This window comes from Notolepis coatsorum (assembly GCF_963971535.1).
Source record: "Notolepis coatsorum genome assembly, chromosome: 5".
Lineage (NCBI taxonomy): Eukaryota > Metazoa > Chordata > Actinopteri > Aulopiformes > Paralepididae > Notolepis > Notolepis coatsorum.
The window spans coordinates 156632592-156660329 of record NC_140169.1 but is presented as its reverse complement, the minus strand read 5'-3'; the positions used below and the strand labels follow the sequence as shown (position 1 = coordinate 156660329).

The following is a 27738-nucleotide window of genomic DNA, read 5'->3' as shown; positions in this document are numbered from 1 at the left end:
TACTACGGTTACAGTACGCAGCACAGCGGGAGGTTACCATGGTTACGGTACGCAGGACATCAGGAGGTTACCTGGGAAGCATGACGTTGACGGTCCCCACTGGGAGGATCTCCATGGACCGCCCATAGAATCTGTTTTTCCATCGGACGTCTGAAATAAGAAAACCCAGTTTAATAACGATAAACATCTACTGTGTGACCTTCAGATGGATTCAGATGGATTATTTATTTGAGCCATGAGAAGTAAGAGACTTGATTTTCTATGCACCAGGTGAATTTATTGTGAGATATGTCCATAACTCATTAACCCTTTCACTACCACACGACAAATGGTTAACCGTCTGTAGTGTGGTAGTGAAAGACCTTCTGTAGTGTGGTAGTGAAATGGTTAACCATTTGTCATGTGGCAGTGAAAGGGTTAACCATTTGGTAGTGTGGTAGTGAAAGGGTTAACTGCCCTGTGCTCCGACAGTCACCAGGATTCTGAACCTCTAACCAGCCTGAGGTGACAGGAATCACCAGCCTACCTTGGGCTTTATCTGTCCCCTAACCCATTTATCTGTCCTCTAAACCCTTTATCTGTCCCCTAACCCCTTTATCTGTCCCCTAAACCCTTTATATGTCCCCTAACCCCTTTATCTGTCCCCTAAACCCTTTATCTGTCCCCTAACCCCTTTATCTGTCCCCTAACCCATTTATCTGTCCCCTAAACCCTTTATCTGTCCCCTAAACCCTTTATCTGTCCCCTAAACACTTTATCTGTCCCCTAACCCATTTATCTGTCCCCTAAACCCTTTATCTGTCTCCTAACCCCTTTATCTGTCCCCTAAACCCTTTATCTGTCCCCTAACCCCTTTAGCTGTCCCCTAAACCCATTTATCTGTCCCCTAACCCCTTTATCTGTCCCCTAAACCCTTTATCTGTCCCCTAACCCCTTTATCTGTCCCCTAAACCCCTTATCTGTCCCCTAACCCCTTTATCTGTCTCCTAACCCCTTTATCTGTCCCCTAACCCATTTATCTGTCCCCTAACCCATTTATCTGTCTCCTAACCCCTTTATCTGTCTCCTAACCCATTTATATGTCCCCTAACCCATTTATCTGTCCCCTAACCCCTTTATCTGTCCCTAACCCATTTATCTGTCCCCTAAACCCTTTATCTGTCCCCTAAACCCTTTATCTGTCCCCTAAACCCTTTATTTGTCCCCTAAACCCTTTATCTGTCCCCAAACCCCTTTATCTGTCCCCAAACCCCTTTATCTGTCCCCTAACCCCTTTATCTGTCCCCTAAACTCTTTATCTGTCCCCTAAACCCTTTATCTGTCCCCAAAACCCTTTATCTGTCCCCAAACCCCTTTATCTGTCCCCTAAACCCTTTATCTGTCCCCTAACCCCTTTATCTGTCCCCTAAACCCTTTATCTGTCTCCTCTATCTGTCCCCTAAACCCTTTATCTGTCCCCAAACCCCTTTATCTGTCCCCTAAACCCTTTATCTGTCTCCTCTATCTGTCCTCTAAACCCTTTATTTGTCCCCTAAACCCTTTATCTGTCCCCTAAACCCTTTATCTGTCTCCTTTATCTGTCCCCTAAACCCTTTATCTGTCCCCTAAACCCTTTATCTGTCCCCTAAACCCTTTATCTGTCTCCTTTATCTGTGCTCTAAACCCTTTATCTGTCCCCTAACCCCTTTATCTGTCCTCTAAACCCTTTATCTGTCCCGTAAACCCTTTATCTGTCCCCTAAACCACATTTGATCAATTCAACTTGTTATATCGCCTGGTTTGGGCCTAATTCTGTAACTAGCATGAAGTAGCGGAGTCTTGCGTGGCTCTATTGAGCCCATTTTCATTCACATATAGACCTTGCCTATATTATACCTACTATGCTAATATGTCTATACTACTATGCACTCAAGACTGTAGCCCTGAACTTCAACACTGTTACTGACCCTTAGCTGCCAGAGTTGTACCTTTCCTTCCTGCTGACTTGTTGTACAGAACTTGTAAGTCACTTTGGATAAAAACGTCAGCTAAATGTAGATATGCTGAGGTGAGAAGTCATGGAACCCCTTTGAAAATGGCCATGCCCATGGCATTTTCCTTCCATCAAATTTAAGCTAGTTTAAATTAGGTGGTATATTCACGCTACCTTAAGAAAAGAGCCCACTAGAGCCCCTTTTAAAGACGAATAAAACGGCGGGAAATCAGTAACATAAACGAGGCAGGCTGGGGGGGCTCAACAAACAAACACAACTCCCGTCAGTGCAGGGGTCGTAACTAACTAGCCGTCTGACTTGATACAAAGTAGGCTAATTAGGATGTCTGTTGGTGGATGGGCTGCCGAGTGCCAACGTCAGTTTTCCCTCGTCAAATTAAAAACTGAATAAATTAGGCGTTAATTAGCCAGGCGACCTACCTTGCCAGAAGGTGAAGTTCTTGGATTCACAGTGGCACGCCGAGATGGGCGGGTGGTGGCTCACCTGAGAGAGGAGATCAAATCAACTGGAGTGTGACAGCTGCTGTTGTCACTCTTTACACCGTTTGCTCACGATATGTACTGTATTGTAAGTGAGATCAAACTGAACGGCATAAGATGTTCAGAGAGGAAAGGGACCACACAACACATGGTTTCAAGACTATGGATGAGGAAAGAGCTAACCCTGGACTGAAGGAACATTGGGCTGAGGGAACATTAGACTGAAGGAACATTCGGCTGAAGGAACATTAGACTGAAGGAACATTAGACTGAAGGAACATTAGACTGAAGGACCATTAGACTGAAGGAGCATTGGGCTGAAGGAGCATTGGGCTGAAGGAGCATTAGACTGAAGGAGCATTGGGCTGAAGGAGCATTGGGCTGAAGGAACATTCGGCTGAAGGAACATTAGACTGAAGGAACATTAGACTGAAGGCACATTAGACTGAAGGAACATTAGACTGAAGGACAATTAGACTGAAGGAGCATTGAGCTGAAGGACCATTAGACTGAATGCACATTAGACTGAAGGAACATTAGACTGAAGGAGCATTGGGCTGAAGGAACATTAGACTGAATGCACATTAGACTAAAGGAACATTAGACTGAAGGACTGAACGAACATTAGACTGAAGGAACATTAGACTGAAGGAACATTAGGCTGAAGGAACATTAGACTGAAGGACTGAAGGAACATTAGACTGAGGGAACATTGGGCTGAGGGAACATTGGGCTAATTGAACGCTGGGCTGAGGGAACATAGACGTGACCCCAATACTGCTGAAGGTTAATAGACTCTTAGCCCATGGTCTGGGTGAATACTCTTTTTTGATTGGCCGGCAGGTGCAGCTGACTTATCAACTTTATAAACTAACGACCAGTCGATAAGGAAAACACACCAATGGCAAGTGCAAAACGTTCACCCAAAATTTGCCAATGCTTTTATTTTATATTGTTGGCAAATAACCATGGTATAAGTAAATTAATCAACTTGTAGGTGTGCGTTAAAGCATTTTTAAAACCCTTTAATAATAATAATAATACATTTTATTTGGTGGTGCCTTTCACGACACCCAAGGTCACCTTTACAGATCGTAGCTACTCCTTGATTATACCTCACTCGATTGAGGCGATTTCCTTGGACAGGAGACGACGATCTGTTAACCCTTTCACTACCACACTACAGAAGGTTAACCCTTTACTATCACCCTTTACTATCACACTACAGACGGTTAACCGTCTGTAGTAAAGGGTTAACCTTCTGTAGTGTGATAGTGAAAGGGCTAACCCTTTGTCGTGTGGCAGTGAAAGGGTTAACCTTCCGTATTGTCGCAGTGAAAGGGTTAAACCATTTGGTAGTGCGGCAGTGAAAGGGTTAATATTATGCCTTACCTGTTCAGCAAAGAAACAAAGGCCCTTGTCCTCCCGGATACATTCAAACGTCTCTCCGAGTAGCGGGTTAAATGGCTTGCGTCCTGCTCTGTAGTACGTAGATGAGAAGCCCGAGATCGCGAAAGCGGCGACTATGACCTGCGACGAGAGAGAGACACGACACAAACCAGTCACGCAATCAACAAGGCCAGCTGAGATTAACAGGCTTAAAAAAATAACAGGCTTAGTAATGAATAAGGCAAACATTGGTATGTGTATATATAAGCTGCGGTCCCGAGAGAGGCGGCCCCCGTGAAAATGGGATGATTCAAGGTCGACAGCTGCCATCAGAGCGCGAGGCCCCGCCTCCGAGAGTTGGGGGCTGTCCGTGTCGACTTGTCACCGACGATGACGTCACCTCTCGGATGCACACTGTATAACTAAACGGACACGACAATGTGCAATGTGCAATGCGATGCTCAAACCCGCACTCTGAGGCTGTGTTTACATCGGCATGGTGCACGTACAGTAGAGGGGGCGAACCAACCATTTCCAATGAGAGATTATTACAGTAAGATCTGACCATGTGGACATTGATGCAACCCACTATACTGCAGGCCTTTACCCTAAACCTGGTTAGTATCTTATTCCCTATGCCCCTACACCATAAACCTGGTTAGTATCCTATTCCCTACGCCCCTATGCCCTAAACCTGGTTAGTATCCTATTCCCTACGCCCCTACGCCCTAAACTTGGTTAGTATCCTATTCCCTACGGCCCTACACCCTAAACCTGGTTAGTATCCTATTCCCTACGCCCCTACGCCCTAAACCTGGTTAGTATCCTATTCCGTACGCCCCTACGCCCTAAACCGGGTTAGTATCCTATTCCCTACGCCCCTACGCCCTAAACCAGGTTAGTATCCTATTCCCTAACCCTACGCCCCTTACCCTAAACCGGGTTAGTATCCCCCCCACCCCCTCACACCTTTTTTTATTTGACCACTATTAGGGATGCTCGATATTGGCTTTTTTACCGATACCGATATACCGATATTGTCCAACTCTTAATTTCCGATACCGATATCAACCGATATCAACTGATACCGATATATGCAGGGTTTCCCCCCCCCCCCCCAACAAATTTAATAATTTCAGGTAATTAACATTACATATCTCTTGTTGTGGAATTAACACAACATTATGCATACTTTTGACTATAAATAAAATCAGAATTTGTTCTTACTTGCTTGCCTGGGTAAATAAAGGTTATAGAAATGTAATTTTTTTTAATTTTTAAATTTTTTTGAAAACCGATACCGATATTTTCCGATATCACATTTTAATGCCAATATCGGTAGGCCGATAATATCGGACATCCCTAACCACTATGAGTAGCATAGATGTTTGGCAAGGGGGTTGGGTTTCTTCAGTGAGCGGCTCATCCTCATCCTTAGGGCACAAGTATGTTGTATTTTCTGGCAACAACGCCTGCTGGTACAATTCTACACACCGCCATAATTCAAAGCGTCCTCCTCACCTCATCCATCACACAGTCTGGTACGGTTCCACTGACAAACACACCAAACACTTTATTTGTTGTTTATAGTTTGGCAGCTCACGGGAGAGGTGAACTGGTTGGCAAGCATCCGTCACTGACTGACACTGTTACATGTGACTGTCCTGTATGCATTTATTAGGGATGTCCGATATTATTGGCCGATATTGGCATTAAAATGTAATATCGAAAATTATCGGTTTTCAAACAATTATTTTTTTTCATTTATTTTAACCTTTATTTACCCAGGCAAGAAAGTAAGAACAAATTCTTATTTTATTTATTGTCAAAAGTATGCATAATGGGGGCGCCCAAGTGGCGAACCATGTAACGCCAATATCGAACATCCCACAAAATGTACATCAAATGTCTCTCGAATCCTATTTTCTTTCATGTATTGAAAAAAACTAGTGCTGTCAGGCGATTAAAAAAAATTATCGAATTAATTACAGGATTTGTAATTAATTAATCGAATTAATCGCATTTTAATCACATAACCATTTTATGCCTGATATTCTATAATCATATTTCAAATTGCATGTGTCCGGATGGCAGAATTCAGTACTGTATCTACAAAACCTTCTGTTGAATCATCTTCCATCTATTAATTTGCTTAGATTTGTCAGGTCTGGTCAATTTGAGCATAGTGTTATTCACAGTCAAAGATAATTTTTTTTTATTGATATTCTCATTTGGTTCATTACAATTTACTCAAGCCTAGTAACAGACACAGCATTTCTTTTTCCATTTTCCTCCGATTTTCTCCCATCCCAATGTTAGTCGTATGCCAATTCCCAGTCCCTTCCTGGTCGCTGCGCACTTACCCCCCACAGTCAGATCATCTGGGAGAGTGGAGGCTACCACGTGCTTCCTCCGACACACGTCCAGCCAATCACAGCTTCTTTTCACCTGGCAGCGCGGATTCTCATTGAGAGGGCGTAGCGTGTGGGAGGACCACACTATCCCCCTCAAGTCCAATCCGCGCTTAGCAGGCGCCCCGACCGAACTGTAGGAGTCGCTGTTTACAACGACCCGGACCCACCCCGCCAGCTTCTCCCACCCTCTAATACAGCCAATTGTATTAGTGCAGACGGCCAGCCAAGCTGGTGACAACCCCGGAGCTGTGCGAATCCAGCTCACAGCTCCGGGGCTGGTGACGAACGCAATCTCCGCTCGGCCACCTAACCGCCCAGACACAGCATTTCTGACACTGGGAATACATTCCCTGAGATCCATAGATGTCCTTAGAATCAGATACTAAGAACATGCAAAAAAAGTCTGTAAAAATACGTTCTTATGGAATGAATGAGATTTAAAAAAAAAATCTATATATATAATTTTTTTTTTTAATTTTGAGTACATTTTCATAACGCGATAATTTGCTGTGTAATTAATTAATCTAATTAACGCTATAAACTGACAGCCCTAAAAAAAAAAACGTTGTTGTTGTGTTTTTCCCGTACCATGCGTTCGAAGGGGTCCTCCGTCACGGCGGCCTTGTCCAGCAGGTCGCTGTACTCCAGCTCCTCACACATGTGCTGCAGCGTGTTCAGCGGCTCGTTGAGCTCCACCGGCATGGACACCTTGGACAGGTCCTTGCCGATGTTGTTCCTCAGGATGTTCCACAGGTTGATGTTGCTGATGTCGGGGGAGGGCGCCGACAGACGGGTACGCCGCCCGTGACGGAAGGCGCTGCCCGCCAAGTTCCCGTTGGCCACTGGGAGGGGGGGGGGGGAGACGACGGGTCACACGCACACACGCACACACACACACACACACACACGCACACACACACACACATGCACACACACACACACACACACACACACATTAAATTTGAACCCTTTCACTACCAAACTAACCGCACTACCAAACGGTTAACCCTTTCACTGCGACAATACACAGCATGTTAACCCTTTCACTGTCACACGACAGCATGTTAACCCTTTCACTGCCACACTACAGAAGGTTAACCCTTTACTATGTCGGTAGTCTGATAGTAAAGGGTTAACCTTCTGTCGTGTGGCAGTGAAGGGGTTAAGGCTAGACAGTGCCCCCAAAATCGCCTATTTTGCTCATTTTTTTTTTACAATATTGAGATTTTGTTATATTTAGCTTCCTAAACATGTCTTCTATGAAACTATAGTGACAATAAAACGTCAATAACACACATTTAGTAGACAGTATTTCCTGATGTATGGGCTGATAAGAGGATATAGCCACAATCCCCTCCATAAGAAGTTTCGTTTTGAACGTATCAACAAAATGAAACCAAGTTTTTGAATTTGGCATTATCCATGTTGGTGATGCGAGTCTTGGCGATACATGCAAATGTGCGCATATTTAATGGTTATGCAGATCGTTATACAGGAGCTAATGCTATAATGTTCATATTGACATGCAGGTCGTTATACAGGAGCTAATGCTATAATGTTCATATTGACATGCAGGTCGTTATACAGGAGCTAATGCTATAATGTTCATATCGACATGCAGGTCGTTATACAGGAGCTAATGCTATAATGTTCATATCGACATGCAGGCCGTTATACAGGAGCTAATGCTATAATGTTCATATCGACATGCAGGTCGTTATACAGGAGCTAATGCTATAATGTTCATGGTTGGTTGGTTAGTTAGTGGGTGGGGCTCTGTGCCTAATGGAAGTCTGTGGTTGGTTGGTTAGTTAGTGGGTGGGGCTCTGTGCCTAATGGAAGTCTGTGGTTGGTTGGTTGGTTAGTTAGTGGGTGGGTCTCTGTGCCTAATGGAAGTTTGTGTCAGGAGGTGGTGGGGACCTACTTTGTCTGGAGACGTTATCGGTCACGCTGGCGTTGTCCTCTGAAATGTTATCGCTGACATCGCTGACGTATGACTCATCGTCTGAAGCCTGTGTGTGTAGGGGGGGGGTAAAAGATGAAAGAGGGGTGTGTGAGACAGTACACACACATACACATTTTACACAAACGCTCTCCCACAGAACACGAATAGTTGATGACGTCATCAACTCTGGGACCACTGACACACTGCTACAGGTTGCCAGTGGCTAGTAAACTGCAGCATGAGCTGACTAAACCCACCCCACCCCCCCTCTCTGCAGCAGTCAGAAGAGGAGACACTGCAGCATTTTCTGACTTTATCTAGCAGCACAATGAGGACAGTGACGCTGCCAAGGAGAGGGGCACATTGCGACAGCTTGTCGGGAGTAGCGTCCGTTTACAGACGCATGGCCGGCCGGCCGGGGGTGCTGCTGGTTCATTATATACTGGTTATTCTCATTTGCCTTCTTGTACTAAAAAAAATAAAAAAAAGTTCTTGTTATTGGCTCGTGTCAATCTTCCATTTTTTCCGCTATAGTGTCTGACTTATGTCAGTTCAGTTCAGTTATTTTTTATTTCGGGCTTTGGACACATACTGTAACAATGGTCATTCCATAAATTGCCAAAGTTTTACCAGCTGCTATTGCAGCATTGTCCAATTGTCAGAAAAGGGCTATGGAGAAGCTCTAGGCTTGTCGGCCCCATACCCCTGAAGACTTAAGTTTCTTTTCTTTTTGTTTTTTCATTTACATACATACATAGTACATACATATAGTACACATTACAGTACACACACATAGTACACATTACAGTACACATTACAGTATAGTATACCTGCAGTATATAATAGTATATAGTACATAATAGTGTATACGGCACATATATAATGTCTTTGATCTTGTTTTGAGTTTATTTTATAGACCATGTTTACATGTTTACATTATACAGTATTTCGTTCATATATATTTATGGACAATGGGATGGGAGTGGAACTTTGTACAAGCCCTTTGGGCTTCGTTCCCTCCTAGCACTGTTTTTATTTTTTTAAATAATGTGCTAAATAAATAAATAAACTAAACTAAACTGGTGCTGAATGAGGCCGGCCACCTGAGTGCTGCTGATAGGACTCTTGAGGGCGGGGTAGATGGATTTCCGCGGTGAGTAATCCCCCCCCCCCCCCTGTTGGCCGGATATGACGACCACAACCGTATTTGAGTCGGAGCCGACTATTTCTTCATGAAGGCTCTCTATGGCGGCTGGGTGGCGCAGCGGACTAATCGCTTGTCACCAACGCGAGAGACACTGGTATCGAATCCGGCTGTCAGCGTTGCCTCCGGCTTGGCCGGCCGTCATACTGACTCGATTGGCAGAGTCAGCGGGAGATAAGCCGGTGAGGGTGGGTCCTGGTCGTTGTAAACAGCGACTCCTACAGTTCGGTCGGGGCGCCTGCACAGCGAGGGAAGGATCTAAGAGAGGTAGTGTGACCTTCCACACGTTACACTCTCTCAGTGAGAGTCCGCGCTGCCAGGTGAAAAGAAGCGGTGGGCTGGCTATACATGTGTCGGAGGAAGCATGTGATAGTCTCCACCCTCCCAGACCGAGGGTAGGGGGTAGAGTGCGCAACGACCAGGAACGGGATTGGGAATTGGCATAACGACTAACATTGGGATTGGAGAAAAACGGAAAAAGAAGGGGGGAAAGAAAAAAAAAAAGAAAAGAAGGCTCTCTTCCCTCGAGACGGGAGGACGCTTTGGTTTTGAGTGATGGAACCGGGAACGTCCATCATGAACAGAAAGAGGGACAAGAAGAGGGACGGTCAGAGGAGGACCGCTAGAGGAAGTGACTGGAGCCGGACGGAGGGGATTAACCCCATGGGGTAGATTAGACGAGGGGGGGGGGGCTCCAGAGCTATCTCTGCCCCTCACACCCCTCTCTCTCTGCCCCTCACACCCCTCTCTCTCTGCCCCTCACACCCCTCTATCTCTGCCCCTCACACCCCTCTCTCTCTGCCCCTCACACCCCTCTCTCTCTGCCCCTCACACCCCTCTATCTCTGCCCCTCTCACACACACACACACACACACACTTCTTACCTCGTTCTCAGACGAGCTGGCAGACAGAAGCACTTCCTGGGCATCAAAGAACTCGGAGACCGACTCCGACATGGAGAGTCTGCTCTCATTAGAGGCTTGTTGAGTCAGGGGTATCCCCATCTGTTCCTGCACACACACACACACACACACACACACACACACACACACACACACACACACACACACACACACACACACACACGCACACGCACACGCACACGCACAGACACAGACACACACACGCACACAGACAGAACACATTATAACTTAACTGTAACAAGAGGCTTGGAAAGGGGATACAGTATGAATCAACATCCTCTTTAGTGCATGGAGACAGTATGAATGAACATCCTCTTTAGAGCATGGATACTGTAGGAATGAACATCCTCTTTAGTGCATGGATACCGTAGGAATGAACATCCTCTTTAGTGCATGGATACCGTAGGAATGAACATCCTCTTTAGTGCATGGATACCGTAGGAATGAACATCCTCTTTAGTGCATGGATACAGTATGAATCAACATCCCCATCATTGCAACCCCCCACCCCCCCCCCCCCCCCCCCCCCCCTCGGGACCCCCGGGTTGAGAACCACTGATCTACTGCGGGGAAAACAAACCACCAGGACAAATGCTGGTACATTTAGTCTGTTTGATTGATTGATTGAAAACTTTATTAACAGATTGCAGAATGGGTACAGTACATTTACATTTAGTCATTTAGCTGATGCTTTTATCCAAATCGACTTACAAGTTCTGTACGACAAGTCATCAGGAAGGGTACAACTCTATCAGCTGAGTAACAATGTTCATCAAGGTGTTGAGTGCTACAGTGTAGGTTAGTTTATTAGGACAAGTGCATGACAGTAAGGTTAGTTAGGGTTAGATATTTTTAATTCAGATAATGGTTGAAGAAGTGCGTCTTTAGTCGACGGCGAAATATTGGACGGGTTTCGGCTGTCCTAACTGGGGTGGGTAGTTCATTCCACCATTGTGGGGCAAGAATAGGCGACTTCTCTTTGATGACCCTCCCGGAGCTTGGATAGGAGTAGGTCTGAGGCGGCCAGAGGATGCAGAGCGTATGGGTCTTGAGGGTGTGTAGTTAGAAGATAGTGTAGGGGTCTTGAGGGTGTGTATAGTTAGAAGATAGTGTAGGGGTCTTGAGGGTGTGTAGTTAGAAGATAGTGTAGGGGTCTTGAGGGTGTGTATAGTTAGAAGATGCAGAGCGTAGGGGTCTTGAGGGTGTGTAGTTAGAAGATAGTGTAGGGGTCTTGAGGGTGTGTATAGTTAGAAGATGCAGAGCATAGGGGTCTTGAGGGTGTGTAGTTAGAAAATAGTGTAGGGGTCTTGAGGGTGTGTATAGTTAGAAGATGCAGAGCATAGGGGTCTTGAGGGTGTGTAGTTAGAAGATAGTGTAGGGGTCTTGAGGGTGTGTATAGTTAGAAGATGCAGAGCGTAGGGGTCTTGAGGGTGTGTAGTTAGAAGATAGTGTAGGGGTCTTGAGGGTGTGTATAGTTAGAAGATGCAGAGCGTAGGGGTCTTGAGGGTGTGTATAGTTAGAAGATGCAGAGCATAGGGGTCTTGAGGGTGTGTAGTTAGAAAATAGTGTAGGGGTCTTGAGGGTGTGTATAGTTAGAAGATGCAGAGCATAGGGGTCTTGAGGGTGTGTAGTTAGAAGATAGTGTAGGGGTCTTGAGGGTGTGTATAGTTAGAAGATGCAGAGCGTAGGGGTCTTGAGGGTGTGTAGTTAGAAGATAGTGTAGGGGTCTTGAGGGTGTGTATAGTTAGAAGATGCAGAGCGTAGGGGTCTTGAGGGTGTGTATAGTTAGAAGATGCAGAGCGTAGGGGTCTTGAGGGTGTGTAGTTAGAAGATAGTGTAGGGGTCTTGAGGGTGTGTATAGTTAGAAGATGCAGAGCGTAGGGGTCTTGAGGGTGTGTAGTTAGAAGATAGTGTAGGGGTCTTGAGGGTGTGTATAGTTAGAAGATGCAGAGCGTAAGGGTCTTGAGGGTGTGTAGTTAGAAGATAGTGTAGGGGTCTTGAGGGTGTGTATAGTTAGAAGATGCAGAGCGTAGGGGTTTTGAGGGTGTGTAGTTAGAAGATAGTGTAGGGGTCTTGAGGGTGTGTATAGTTAGAAGATGCAGAGCGTAGGGGTCTTGAGGGTGTGTATAATTAGAAGATGCAGAGCGTAGGGGTCTTGAGGGTATGTAGTTAGAAGATAGTGTAGGGGTCTTGAGGGTGTGTATAGTTAGAAGATGCAGAGCGTAGGGGTCTTGAGGGTGTGTAGTTAGAGACCATTGACCGGAGGTAAACGGGAGCCGTTCCCTCCGCCGCGTGATATGCCAGGTCGAGGGCCTTGAAGCGGATCCCATTAACCTCGATGCCGGGGTCACGGCGGGGTCGGCATAATGTAATGATCCTCTCTAAGCTCACCTGCCAAGATGTAATGGAAACGCCATCGGTCTTTTGGAGACGGGAGTCGATAATGCCGATTGACAAAAAGCGTGCAGTAAGCTAAGAGACAATGCAGTGCTTTTAGATCCACAGCCCTGGTGGGCCGGGAGCCACGGGGGACGAGAGGAAAAGCTAAATGAAACGTGAAAAGTGTCGAATGGGTTTGTCTGTCGGTAAGTAATGTGAGCTGACCCACCCTGCACCAGTATCTAGTATCAAGAGAGAGACTAGTATCAAGAGAGACCAGTATCTAGTATCAAAAGAGACCAGTATCTAGTATCAAGAGAGACCAGTATCTAATACCAAAAGGGAGACCAGTATCTAGTATCAAGGGAGACCAGTATCTACTTAGTATCAAGAGAGACCAGTATCTAGTATCAAAAGAGACCAGTATCTAGTATCAAAAGAGACCAGTATCTAGTATCAAAAGAGACCAGTATCTAGTATCAAGAGAGACCAGTATCTAGTATGCTTACCAACTGTTAGTCTGCAACACTACTATCACCGACATCTAAGAAGGGAGATCCCCCCTTGAATGGCCCTTCTAAGGTTTCTCTCCTCCACACTGCCTGTGGAGCATTTTTCCCTATTGTTAGGTTTTAGTGAGTTTTTCCTTACCTTCGCGTGGGGTATGTCTGGGAGTGGTTGCATTCTTTCATTTATTTGCATTTATCTTAACTTTTTTGGACCTTATGGTGTTCTTGTTCTGTTCTTGACTTATTGTTATGTTTTCTTCTTGACTTGTTTAAAGAAGACCTGTACGGCCCATGGGGACATTAACGTGTGTTGTCGGGCCTTATAAATAAATTTGATTTGATTTGATTTGATTAGTATCAAAAGAGACCAGTATCTAGTATCAAGAGAGACCAGTATCTAGTATCAAGAGAGACCAGTATCTAGTATCAAAAGAGACCAGTATCTAATACCAAAAGAGAGACCGGTATCTAATATAAAAATGGAGACCAGTATCTAATACCAAAAGGGAGACCAGTATCTAATACCAAAAGAGAGACCAGTATCTAATACCAAAAGGGAGACCAGTATCTAATACCAAAAGAGAGACCGGTATCTAATACCAAAAGAGATACCAGTATCTAATACCAAAAGGGAGACCTGTATCAAATACCAAAAGAGAGACCGGTATCTAATACCAAAAGAGAGACCAGTATCTAATACCAAAAGGGAGACATGTATCTAACACCAAAAGAGAGACCGGTATCTAATACCAAAAGAGAGACCAGTATATAATACCAAAGGAGAGACCAGTATATAATACCAAAAGAGAGACCAGTATCTAATACCAAAAGAGAGACCGGTATCTAATACCAAGAGAGAGAGACCAGTATATAATACCAAAAGAGAGACCGGTATCTAATATCAAAAGAGATACCGGTATCTAATACCAAACAAGATACCAGTATATAATATGAAAAGAGAGACCAGTATATAATACCAAAAGAGAGACCAGTATCTAATACCAAAAGAGAGACCGGTATCTAATACCAAAAGAGAGACCGGTATCTAATACCAAAAGGGAGACCAGTATATAATACCAAAATGGAGACCGGTATATAATACCAAAAGAGAGACCAGTATCTAATATCAAAAGAGAAACCAGTATCTAACACCAAAAGAGAGACCAGTATCTAATACCAAGAGAGAGACCAGTATATAATACCAAGAGAGAGACCAGTATCTAATACCAAGAGAGAGACCGGTATCTAATACCAAAAGAGAGACCAGTATCTAATACCAAAAGAGATACCGGTATCTAATACCAAAAGAGAGACCAGTATCTAACACCAAAAGAGAGACCAGTATCTCACACCAAAAGAGATACCATTATCTAATACCAAAAGAGAGACCAGTATCTAATACCAAAAGAGAGACCAGTATCTAATACCAAAAGAGCGACCAGTATCTAATACCAAGAGAGAGAGACCAGTATCTAATACCAAGAGAGAGACCAGTAGCTAATACCAAAAGAGAGACCAGTATCTGCAGTATCGACTCCCACGGCTGGAAGACCTGCCTCCACTGCTAGGTTCATTGGTTTCAGCGTGTTGAAGCAAATACGGGGAAAATCACACAAGCAAAAGATGTTAATTCAATGTTGAGTTATGGTCAAAATGCTTGATTTTTGGTTAAGGTCGACGATTGATGGTGGATCAACCATTAACCCAGTGTTTCTCAAAGTGGGGGGCGCGCCCCCCAGGGGGGGCGCAGAGGCATGACAGGGGGGGCTTGAGATTTATAAAAGCTTCCTGACACATCTCCATCCAAACTCTTGGAAGAACTCTTTGAAATCTCATCTGATACCACCTAGAGAGCTAGTTTCAGGGTGTGTTCACACCTGAAAGTCCAGGGATAGTCCGGACTATCAGTGGATAGTCCGGACTTTCTGGTGGACCAAATGTGAAAATGATACATTGTTTGATTTTGGTCTGCGTTCACACTACCCTGTTTGGTGCGGATCTAATTTGTAAACAAAGGACATGCTGTCGCCAAGTCGTTCATCTATTGGACTAGCACTCACAAACAGTTGCCGACAGCGTCTCTTGTGATAAAGCAGAGAGATACTGTCATTACGAGCGTGGCGCAAGTCGACTAGAGAGTAGAGATATAGAGAGATAGAGAGAGAAAGATAGAGAGAGATAGAGAGAGAGAGAGAGAGAGAGAGACTGTCCGCGCACGGCGCCAGTCTAGAGAGACAGAGAGAGGAAGAAAGAGGCAGAGAGAGAGAGAGAGAGAGAGAGAGAGAGAGGAAGAGAGAGACTGTCTGCGTGTGACGGATCATACTGGGTCTGCGTTGTGTTTGATGTTAAATGAGAATGTCCCGAGGGGGAGTCGAACAGGGGGCTCCCGTGTCCGCGGGCGACGACACAGGCCGCTGCACTAAGAAGTGAATTCACTCCTAACTACCGTACCTATGCGTCTGTTAACCCTGTTATGGGGAAGTGAGTTTAATTTACCAGCCCGCACTGCCACAGTCACTCGTCAACACACCTGTTTCCGTGACTGTGGACATACCCACGGGCTTCCCCGTTACACGCGCGCCTGTCATTCATTTGAGTTGGGTCGCGCGCAAGCTGTCACTTGGCGCTGTCAAGTTGGGTTGCGCGACCGCCGCCACTAGGCACCTGTCACTCATTTGCTCTAGATTAGATACTATATAAAGTTCGTTTTGTGTTCACACCAACAGCAAACGAACCATGGTCCACTTTGAAACGAACCGAGTCCCAACTTTTCAAGAGGACCATGGTTCGGTTGTTTGGTCCTCATTATAGTTCGGTTTGCGTTCAGACCTGTACAAACCAAACGGACTATTGATCTAAAGGGACCATGGTCCACTTAAAGTGGACCAAACAGGGTAGGTGTGAACGCGCCCTCAGAGTGTGGTGCTGAGTACCAAGTATCTCATCTCATGGCCCACCAAGTATCTCATGATGCAGCAGTTAAGGTGTTGATACCATTCAGCACCACATACAGTATCTGTGTGAAGCTGGCTTTTCATCCATGACAGCTCTGAAAACAAAATATAGGGCCAATTTGAAAGGTCACGATATTGGTGTTATTTCAATAAATTTAAACATGGCCCATTTCATGACTATTTTGTTGGGGCGAGGGGAGGGGGCGGGGGCCCAAAATATTTTGGTCCGCCAAAGGGGGGCCTGACAGAAAACATGTCATTGAATCAATATTGTTTTGTGGTTGAATTTTAATGATTGAAATGCCAAGATCTAATAAATGTTGAATCAACGTATGCTGTTCAACGTATGCTGTTTGTCGTCATTGTCTCATCACCCAGACTGCACTGCACTTGTGCCCCGCCTCCCAGAATGCACCTGTGCGGCAGCTTCCTGGCAGCTACCTCATGTCTCTCTGCATCGTTAAGGCTGGTGAGTACTGCATGGCAATAATGTCGATTATGTTGTATGTATGCTTTCGATTGCAAACGCCAGCGGAGTAGTGCCGTGTTCGTTTTTACATGGTAGAGAATATTATATTAACCGTTATGCATGCCTGCTAGCTGAAGCCAATTTAGCTAGTAACGTTAGCAGTTAGCTATAATGCATGTTTCTTGATTTTGGTGTTTAGTGATATCCACCTGTTGCATATACTGTTATACATTTTATGTAGGCTAACGTCAGTAACGTTTCAAAATGTGGCTTATGCTGTATTCTTTAACAGGATACACTGGCACAATCAGTTAGCTTAGCATTGCTGCTACCATTATGCTTGCTTGCTAAAAAGTCGTGGTAAACCTACAACATGGCAGGGTGCAGGCATACAGGGCCTGTCTCTCTCCCTCCCTCCCTTATGTGTTCGTGCTTAAAACAGTGAATGGTGACCGCATGTTCTCAGAGCATTTTCAGAGCACTGTTAAACTGTTAAATGGTCATTTTAAAACTAATATAAGAAATTAATGTATATAGTGGTATATTTATGAGGGGAAACAAATATTTGCAACAACTTTTAACCTTTATACAGGTAGGTTATTGATAACTAATTCTGTTATGAGTGTCATATTACAGTGACATTCATACAGTATCCTTTGATTTCACATAATTTAATTATTATTTCACAATAGAATACTGTAATCAAAATCCTCTGTAATATCACATCAGATTTTGTAATCTCACAATAACATAGCAATATTTCACATTTAATTATTATTTCACAATATAATACTGTAATCAAAATCGAAAGGCCCATATTATTGGTATCTAGGGACATCTATGAACCTCAGGGAATGTATTCACAGTGTCAGAAATATTGTGTCTATTACTAGGCTTGCTTAAATTGTGATGAAACAAAGGAGAATATGAATTATGATTTTTCTTTGCATCTTTGACAGTGAATAACACCATGCTAATAATGACCAAACATTAAAAACTGCCACTGATCTCGTTCAGTCCCCCCTTGAGATCATGTGTAAAAAAATCGAAGGAAATTAATAAAGGGAAGATGATTAAACCGAAGGTTCTGTAGATACAGTACTGAATTCTCCCATCCGGACCAATGCAATTTGAAATATTATTATATAATATGATGCTTATAAATGACCTTATTATAGCCAATTCGCACATTTATATATATATATAATATAGTACAGTGTTTAGATGGTCTATCACAGTGTTTAGAGAGCTATCAGTGTTTAGAGCAGGGGTGGCCAACCAGTCAGAGACTAAGAGCCACAAAAAAATGACTGTGGTACCACAAAGAGCCACACCATATACCAGCGTTTCTCAACTTTTTTTTCAGTCACGGCACCCTTCATGTGTTTATAGTTCTCACCCTGTGGCCTCTGAAGTTGCTAATGTCTTTTTTATTTGGGCCTCACAGGGTTAAAAGTACCCTGTGAGACCCACGGTTGCAAAATTACAAAATCACTTTTAGCCATTTAAAAAAATAATGTTTATTTAAAAAATGTTAAAGGGGAACTATTTTACTATTTCTTTCACTATTTGGGCACTTTTACACAATTCCTGTGAGTCTATGGAACACCTAGGTTTTTTTCAAAAAAAATGCATTGTTTTGTATTTCTAATCAAGTACTAAAAACCGCATTTTTCTACCTCAAGATCTTAAGCCGTTTTGAGGCTGGGCTCCAACCACTGTGTGGCCTGGTGCCAACTGCCACATCAACTGCCACATTATTATGCAGCTGAGAAATCTCTGACATCACAGATATGCACATTTTCAGATGACTCAGTTCAGTGAGGGTGAATATTGTGAGAGGAGAATTGGAAGAATTCGCCAATATGAGAATTAGAGACATATATCCTATTAATATAAGTCCACATAGCTAAGAAACAATGGTAAACACTGAAAAAAGCCATTTATAAGATAGTTCCCCTTTAAGCACATGTATAGTCAATTGGTCCTGTTGTTCAGCCTCACAATGCTATTTGATAGTAAATGTGTTTATATGTCCCACCCTCTGGCCTCTGAAGTTGCTAATTTCTTTTTAATTTGGGCCTCACAGGGTTAACCTCTTAAGCCCGAGATATACAGTAAAAGTGTATATTTTCAGCATTATGTTTGTTTACCAATTATTTTAACTGTTATTAGTGAAATATAAGATTATAGAAATCTCAGGGCATTGAGTCGGAAACCGGCGCATATTGACAGGAGGAAGTGGCACAGCCAAAAGTGAGTGTAGTCTTTTGAAGGAAGAGACTCAGGGCTTTCAAATTTCGAAAAACTACCCTACCCAGCTCACACCATGCAGCCCCTGTCAATCATCTGACTTCTGGATTTACTTTTTAATTTCTCTTATTTTTTGGGATTATCTCCCACAAACCTGAACGTTATTGCCATAAAACAGAACGCAGTTAGTTTCTCTACCTTTCTGTGAACGTCTTGCAAAAAACGGTGTTGCAATATGATGAAAAATGGTGGAGAAATTTACATTATAAAAAAGATGGCAGAATTCAGTACTGTATCTACAAAACCTTCTGTTTAATCATCTTCCCTTTATTCATTTGCTTAGATTTTTCAGGTCTGGTCAATTTTAGCATGGTGTTATTTACAGTCAAAGATTCTTTTTTTTTTTTAAATAGAATTGATATTCTCCTTTGGTTCATTACAATTTACTCAAGCCTAGTAACAGACACACTATTTCTGACACTGATCCATATATGTCCCTAGATTCAGATACCAAGAACATGCAAATGGACCATTTAAAAAAAAATTGTAAATGTTTATTCTACGTCCTTATGGAATGAGTGACATAAAAAAAAAAAAAAGTAAAAAAAAAAAAAAAAGTAAATTTTTTTTTTTTTTTTTTTTTTTTTTTTTTAATTTTTTTTTGTGGATGGAAGAGCCGCACATTGACGGGCAAAGAGCCGCATGCGGCTCGCGAGCCGCGGGTTGGCCACCCCTGGTTTAGAGGGTCTATCACAGTGTTTGTAGGGTCTATCACAGTGTTTAGAGGGTCTATCACAGTGTTTAGAGGGTGTATCAGATAGATCCTCTAAACACTGTGATAGACCCTCTAAACACTGATAGACCATCTAAACACTGTGATAGACCCTCTAACCACTGTGATAGACCCGACAAACACTACGATAGACCCTACAAACACTGTGATAGACCCTCTAAACCAGTGATTCCCAACCTGGGGTCCGCGGACCCCCTGGGGGTCCGCCAGACCACAGATGATTTGAGGTCTTTTTTTTTTTTTTTTTTTTTTTCAGAGAAATATTTAATTAGCATATTTTTATGAATAGTCTCTCCACTACAATAAAAAATAAAGATAAATAAATAAACATCTAGACATGATTTTTGAACGTTAACAGTAGGCTTCCGGGTAGCCGCTAAAACGCGAATCAGTTGACTGTATCACTTTCTGTAGCTAGCCTAGCACGCTAGTTAACTTTCTCGGCTCGTCTGCAGTCAGTCGCCAGAGGCGAAAATGTGTGACAAACGAAAAGGAGATGACGGCAGCTCATCTGCAAAAAAAGTTAGGACCTACAGCAATCGCGAAAATTACATCACCATGGGCTTCACTGAGGGACCAGACAAACGACCTGAGTGTGTGATTTGTGGAGAAAAGTTGGCAAACTCGAGCCTGAAGCCCAGCAAGCTGAAGAGACATCAGGCGTCTAAGCACCCAGAAACCGTTGGGAAGGATCCAGACTTTTTTCGGAGGAAAGAACAGTCTCTCAAGGCGAACAAGCCTGTTGATGTTAGAGTAGCGTGGAGCAGGGGTGGCAGTGATTTACAGAAGGCTACCGAAGCCTCCTTTGAGTGTTCGCTTTTAATTGCAAAAGCAAAGAAACCGCACAATATTGGCGAGCAGCTCATCAAACCAGCCTGCATCAAAATGGTTTAGAAACTGTGCGGCCCACAGGTGGCGGATAAACTAAAATCAGTACCACTCTCGAACAATGTAGTGAAAGACCGAATTGATAAGATGTCAAGTGATTGCGAGCAGCAGCTGTCAGAAAAGCTTAGAAAGGGTCCATTTGCCATACAACTTGATGAAACTACAACTGTCGCAGACGAGGCTGTGCTCATCGTTTATGTGCAATATATCGAAAATGAGGATCTGAAGCAGGACATTCTCATGTCAGTCAACCTTACTACCACCACTCGAGGTGAGGATATTTTTACTGCAGTGGATTCTTACTTCATTCAACATAAATGCAAACCGTTCACCATTAGGGCCTGATTTGAGAGGATGAATACAGGATTTGAATATTGGCCAAAATTTTGAAATACATATGGTGCAAGATTAGATTTGTTGATTGAAGGCACAAGTCAAAGAAGCATAGTGGGTCTAATTATGATGCATATGCCTGTGTATAAGCAGTTTGTTATTAAAATGACAAAAAAAAGGTATTAAACCCAGCTAGGACATATTCTCTCTGCTACTGATTGGAATTTCCTGTCTCATATTTAGTTTAATTTGTTGCATTGATTTGTTCCATAAATGCAAACCGTTCACCATTAGGGACTGATTTGAGAGGATGAATACAGGATTTGAATATTGGCCAAACATTTTGAAATGCATATGGTGCAAGATGAGATTTGTTGATTGAAGGCACAAGTCAAAGAAGCATAGTGGGTCTAATTGTGATGCATATGCCTGTGTATAAGCAGTTTGTTATTAAAATGAAAAAAAAAAAGTATTTTATGGTATCTTATTAGGAAGGGGTCCGCGAATTTCAGCAGAGATGTTTGGGGGTCCCTGGGGGGAAAAAGGTTGGGAACCACTGCTCTAAACACTGATAGACCCTCTAAACACTGTGATAGACCCTACAAACACTGTGATAGACCCTCTAAACACTGTGATAGACCCTTTAAACACTGATAGACCCTCTAAACACTGTGATAGACCCTCTAAACACTGTGATAGACCGTCTAAACACTGTGATAGATCTATCACAGTGTTTACAGGGTCTATCACAGTGTTTGTCGGGTCTATCACAGTGTTTAGAGGGTCTATCACAGTGTTTGTCGGGTCTATCACAGTGTTTAGAGGGTCTATCACAGTGTTTGTTGGGTCTATCACAGTGTTTAGAGGGTCTAACAGTGTTTAGAGCAGACCTGGGCATTGTACGTATCCGGCCTGCGGGATGATTCTGACCGGCCCGCGAAAGATTACATGATAATAAAAAAATAATAATAAAAAAAAATAAAAATATATTTCTTTTAATATTTTTTTTTTTTTTTTTTTACTTTTTTCTTTTCATGTCAACGTTCACACGCACAATATACGCTTAGGAGACATGCACAGAAGATGTTGGTTCTCTTTGGATCCACCTACATTATGTGAACAGACATTCTCAGTCATGACGTTTACCAAGTCCAGGTACAGATCCTCTCTCACTGATGAACATCTGGGCCCCGTTCCCCGTACCTGGATAACTGAGTTAGCCGGATAACTTTCGGTCAAGTCTGACTTAAGCCGGACTTTCCCATTCCCCGAAGCTGGATTGTCTAAATCACCATGACAACAGATCAAAAAGTTTGAGCCTGGTCGAGAGCAGGGTTAAGTTCAAGTTAGCCGGATGAAGCATGGCCACGCCCCCGCAAAGGAGTGACAGCTCGTTTCCTGAAATGATTCTCACAGTCTAGAGATCCCATTTATACCATTCTGAATTACGTTTCTGTGCTTCGTTTTCCTAGAGGGGGCTTTTGAAATGTATAATAATAGAACTAAATGCTGATAATAAATCATATTGAGCCTATAGATATACTTTGTCCTAAATAGAATAATGCACGTCAAATACGGCGCTCGGAGTCGCGATACACGCTGCATGTGGTTATTTTAATAACGGCGCATTGCAAATGTGAATCCCGCTGGGATATTTTTAATGAATGAAACCTATCGGCCGTTTGGCTCTGATTAGTTTCATATATTCTCCTCCGCTGTAGATTTGCTTAACGGAGCGCCCGGGATTGTGTTTCATTCAAGCATAAAATTGAAGTGTCTCTGCGTGGATTGTGGTTTTTGTGTGATATTGTAACTGGGATTAAAATGTCTGATGAGATGCGCTGTTTGACGGATTTGAGAAATTGAATGAGCCGTTGACGTCACATTAATGCATTTGCGAATAAAGAGATAAAACTTCATTTTTTGGTAAGAAAAATATTCTAAACACGGGTCTCTCGTCCATTAATGCATAAACAATGAGTATATCCTATCTGGTACAGTGGCGCAGCGGCTAGTGCTGAATCCTGGCAACCGGGCGACCGGTGTTCGAAACCCCGCTTTTCCAATATAATTCTTTTGGAATATAATATTAATGATTATACGCTAAAGTAGCCTAGTTTTAAGTTAAAATATTATAAATCTACATGCATTGAGGATGTCATTCTTTATATAGCTCTCAACGTGCACCAAATTGAATGATTCCTACATTGCAAAAAGAAGGAAAGGACTAGGAGAAGTGGGATTCGAACCCGGGCCGTCTGTGTGAAAGTCAAAAGCAGAAACCGTTACACCACAGGGGAGATAAGTAAAAGATCCACCATACATCAATCAATGGGTAAGAGAGCCGTATCCTTATTCATAACAGTTTAACTAATTATTTTCGCTAGCAAGATCTCATTTGATTATTCAATGCATAAACCTACTGCCAGCAGGAACGTTTAAAGAAATATAATCTGATTGATTGGGGTAATGAGGGATTTAAAATTAGCCTATAGATTATGCATTTAACTTGTCGGCAAGGCTATTGAGCCGCCTGCAATCTGTAAAACAATCAATCAATCAATGCCGTTAGAAGATCAGGATTTCTGCGATCTACACCTGCTGTCTTTTCAACTGAAGCGGCCGCGCGCACTTATCCAGAGTCTCAAGTCTGGCTCGAGTTAACGAGACTGAATCAGCGTTCCAGGAACAGGAAAATCCCGGCTTCAAACATCGGGTTAACTGAATCTGGATAATGGGACTCTTGATCGACTTAGTTGAACCAGGTACGGGGAATAGGGCCCTGGCAGCTGTGCTTCACATCTCCACCTCAGACATGTAACCTGACTTTGATGGACTTGTTAAAGCTCAACAGAGACTGGATTTCTCACACTGAATGAAAAAAAAAGAACTGAAGAACACTAAAATGTGGAAATATAACAAGTGAAATGGGACACTTGATATTTTTTTTTCTTTTTTTTGCACAGTTCTGAAAACATTAAATGTATAATATAGGCATGTAAAGTAAAAAATGCTACAAAACTGGGACACTTTTCTTTACACAGTTCAGTGACATGTCTTGTTTATTTTTGCTATAAGATGATGTGATGTCTTTAGAAAGCTAAGAAAATCCTTGTTTCAATAGTATATGAAACTCAAAATGCCCGTTGTTATTAATGTTTCACATTTTGTTTATCATTTTGGAAATAAATTCTATTTGAATAAATGATATTTTTGAAAGCTAACCTCACCTTTTAATTGCCAAATAATAACATACACTCTTACCAGGGGTCAAAACAATGCCATTTACTGCTTTTTATATAGAAATTAAATGTATATTATGCATAATTGAGTTTGGAATTTTGGCCCGGCCCCCCAACATATTTTCAGTTGCTCATTCGGCCCCCTGGGAAAAATAATTGCCCACCCCTGGTTTAGAGGGTGTGACAGACCCTCTAAACACTGTGACAGACCCTCTAAACACTGTGATAGACCCTACAAACACTGTGATAGACCCTACAAACACTGTGATAGACCCTCTAAACACTGATAGACCCTCTAAACACTGTGACAGACCCTCTAAACACTGTGATAGACCGTCTAAACACTGTGATAGCACTGTGATAGATCTATCACAGTGTTTAGAGGGTCTATCACAGTGTTTAGAGGGTCTGTCAGTGTTTAGAGGGTCTATCACAGTGTTTAGAGGGTCTATCAGTGTTTAGAGGGTCTGTCACAGTGTTTAGAGGGTCTGTCACAGTGTTTAGAGGGTCTGTCACAGTGTTTAGAGGGTCTATCACAGTGTTTAGAGGGTCTATCATAGTTGTTACGAAGGATCAGATTAAACCGAATATATATATTTATTGATTGATATATATCGTTTGATATCCCTTGTGTATTCTTTGTACATATACACGGAATATCCCTTTAACCCAGTACAGACCATAATATTTCGTTCTCCTATTGGAAGAGATCCACTCGGCGCCACAGCCATACCCCTAAGGTCTAGTTCAAAGTCACCGCCACAGACTTGCCTGGACATGAACGGCTCTGCGCAAGGATATGAGACAGGAATAAAGCTGGTACTAGTTTGTTCACCTAACGTATAAATACGGCGCAGGTGAATACAGAAGCACTTAGTCTTAGTTCGAGTTACCCAAGTGAAGCCTCACCCACGATACAACGTGCGGTGAAGTAGGGCCCGTTTGGCCCCAAATAGAGCATTGAGACAGCAGCACTTAGCCTAAAGTCAAGTTACTCTCGAACGAGTTAACCTAGAAACGCGTTACCCTCAAACGTAAAGCCTTCATCACGAGTCAACGACCAAGTGAAGCGAGCAACCGTGCATCTAAATAGAGCACTTATAACCACGTGCGAATAGGATAGTAAAGTGTCAGAGCTTAGTGGAATAACGTCAAGTTCGACATAGTTAATGTGAAGTACTGCACACCGGAGAATCTACACCGGTGAATGCAGAGCCCTTTTCCGGCTGGATTACTATTATTATTGCTTTGGTCCTGTGGCTATTGGAGCGGAGGAGAATCGTCTACACCCCACTACTGTGTGGGATTTACCCGTGAGGAACATCACTCGAGCCCGTCTCTTGGAGAGGCTGGCCGGCTTTCACCTATGCTGCACGCATACTGGATTACAGCTGCTGCTTTTCGTCTGTCGATCAAGGGAGTAATATACCGCCTCCCATAGCAGGACCTTATTGAGTCCCCGTTGATCCAGACTTTGCATTCGAACATTTCCTCCCCCTGCTGGCTTACAACCGGTGGGAACCCTACCAGTATCTCCCGCTGCCTTATCAGTGTACCATAGATATAATTCCTAAGATACAGGTGGTATTCATTATCTCCTGCGTAATACGAGAATGGACATACGTTATTGATTTGCTTACGCACATTCCTTTGCCTTATAAGCGCAACCTAAGTAAAGTATATTATGTACTATCATTGCTGCTAATAAATATTCTTAAACCCAGTTTTGTGTGGAACCGTGTCATTGTGGAGGTGTTCTCATCATATACCTGTGTACTGTATGGCCAGTAGTAATGTACATAAGACAGTAGTGGTTTAATGATACCATACTTATTAATACAGTCAGGGAATTGTACCCCTCAGTTACAACAGTGTTTAGAGGGTCTGTCACAGTATTTAGAGGGTCTGTCACAGTGTTTAGAGGGTCTATCACAGTGTTTAGAGGGTCATTTTCGCCTCTGGCGGCTGACTGCAGACGAGCCGAGAAAGTTAACTAGCGTGCTAGGCTAGCTACAGAAAGTGATACAGTCAACTGATTCGCGTTTTAGCGGCTACCCAGTAGCCTACTGTTAACATTCAAAAATCATGTCTAGATGTTTATTTATTTATCTTTATTTTTTTATTGTAGTGGAGAGACTATTCATGCTTCTGATGATAAAAAAAAAAGTTAAAAAAAGTTAAAAAAAAAAAAAAAAAAAAAAAATCAAATCATCTGTGGTCTGGCGGACCCCCTGCGCCCCCTGGCGGACCCCCAGGGGTCCGCGGACCCCAGGTTGGGAATCACTGCTCTAAACACTGTGATAGACCCTCTAAACACTGATAGACCCTCTAAACACTGTGATAGACCCTCTAAACCAGACCTGGGCATTGTACGGCCCGCGGGCAGGATACGGCCCGCGGGATGATTCTGACCGGCCCGCGAAAGATTACATGATAATAAAAAAAAATTAAAAAAAAATTAAATCTTTTTTTTTTTATTTAATTTTTTTAATTTTTTATTTTTTTTTTACTTTTTCCTTTTCATGTCAACGTTCACACGCACAATATACACTTACCTGGGATTTGACTTGATTCAACAACAAAGCAGTCGGGGCAAGCCGAAAACGGTCGAAAGTGTGGTTATTTGAAGTTTGGATTTTTTTTCCACAACTGAAGTAGGTAGATTACATTTTTAGAGACTAAAGTACAGAAAAAAGGTACCGTTGGGTACCGGTATCGATTCACAGGTACCGGTACCGTATCGGTTCAAATGTGAACGGTACCCATCCCTACTGAACACACAACTGCAGAGCAAGGGCATTTTTGCTCATGAAATGCATAGCCATGTGAAAGCCTTCATGACAAAGTTGCAATTAATTTCAAGGCAACTAGGCAGCAACAATCTCAAACACATGAAAACCCTGAAAGAAGTCAAACCATCAGCTGATCACCGGCACAGGTACTCATCCATGTTGGGAGCACTGCATGATGAATTTTCAAGGCGTTTTCAAGATTTCAAAAAGGTTGAGGATGAAATGCAGCTGGTTTCCTCTCCCTTTGATAGTTGTTCAGCTTGAACTCATTGACCTGCAGTCTGATTCACTACTGAAAGAGCACTTTAAGTCAGCATCACTGCTAGAGTTCTACTCTGCTCTCAAGGAGGAGAACTTTCCAAACATGAGGAGACATGCTCAGAAGATGTTGGTTCTCTTTGGATCCACCTACATGTGAACAGACATTCTCAGTCATGACGTTTACCAAGTCCAGGGCCCTGTTTCTTGTACCTGGATAACTGAGTTAGCCGGATAACTTTAACTGGATAACTGGGTTAGCCGGACTTTCCGGTTTCATGTACGTGGATTTTCCAAATCACCATGACAACATATCCAAAAGTTTGAGCCTGGTCGAAAGCAGAGTTCAAGTTCAACTTAGCCTGAACCATCGCCACGCCCCCGCAAAGAAGTGACGGCCCGTTTCCTGAAACTATTCCCACAGTCTACGATCTGCATTATACCATTCTGAATTACGTTCTTGTGCTCCATTCTTCCAGAGGGGGCTTTTGAAATGTAAAATAGACCCAAAATGCTGATA

The 27738-nt window shown here is 43.0% G+C and overlaps 1 protein-coding gene across 1 annotated transcript in view; it reads right to left on the bottom strand.

Moving 5' to 3' along the window:
* osbpl6 (oxysterol binding protein-like 6) overlaps nt 1–27738 on the bottom strand; it is a gene marked incomplete at its 3' end in the record, with an annotated part of 253483 nt that overhangs the window by 33669 nt on the left and 192076 nt on the right. The window contains exons 12-17 of the mRNA XM_084314748.1: nt 10310–10435; nt 8201–8288; nt 6865–7118; nt 3866–4003; nt 2414–2477; nt 72–150 (exon numbers count right to left, since the gene is read on the bottom strand). Of these exons, the coding sequence (XP_084170874.1) occupies nt 72–150; nt 2414–2477; nt 3866–4003; nt 6865–7118; nt 8201–8288; nt 10310–10435 (749 nt within the window). The remainder of the gene's footprint in view (nt 1–71; nt 151–2413; nt 2478–3865; nt 4004–6864; nt 7119–8200; nt 8289–10309; nt 10436–27738) is intronic.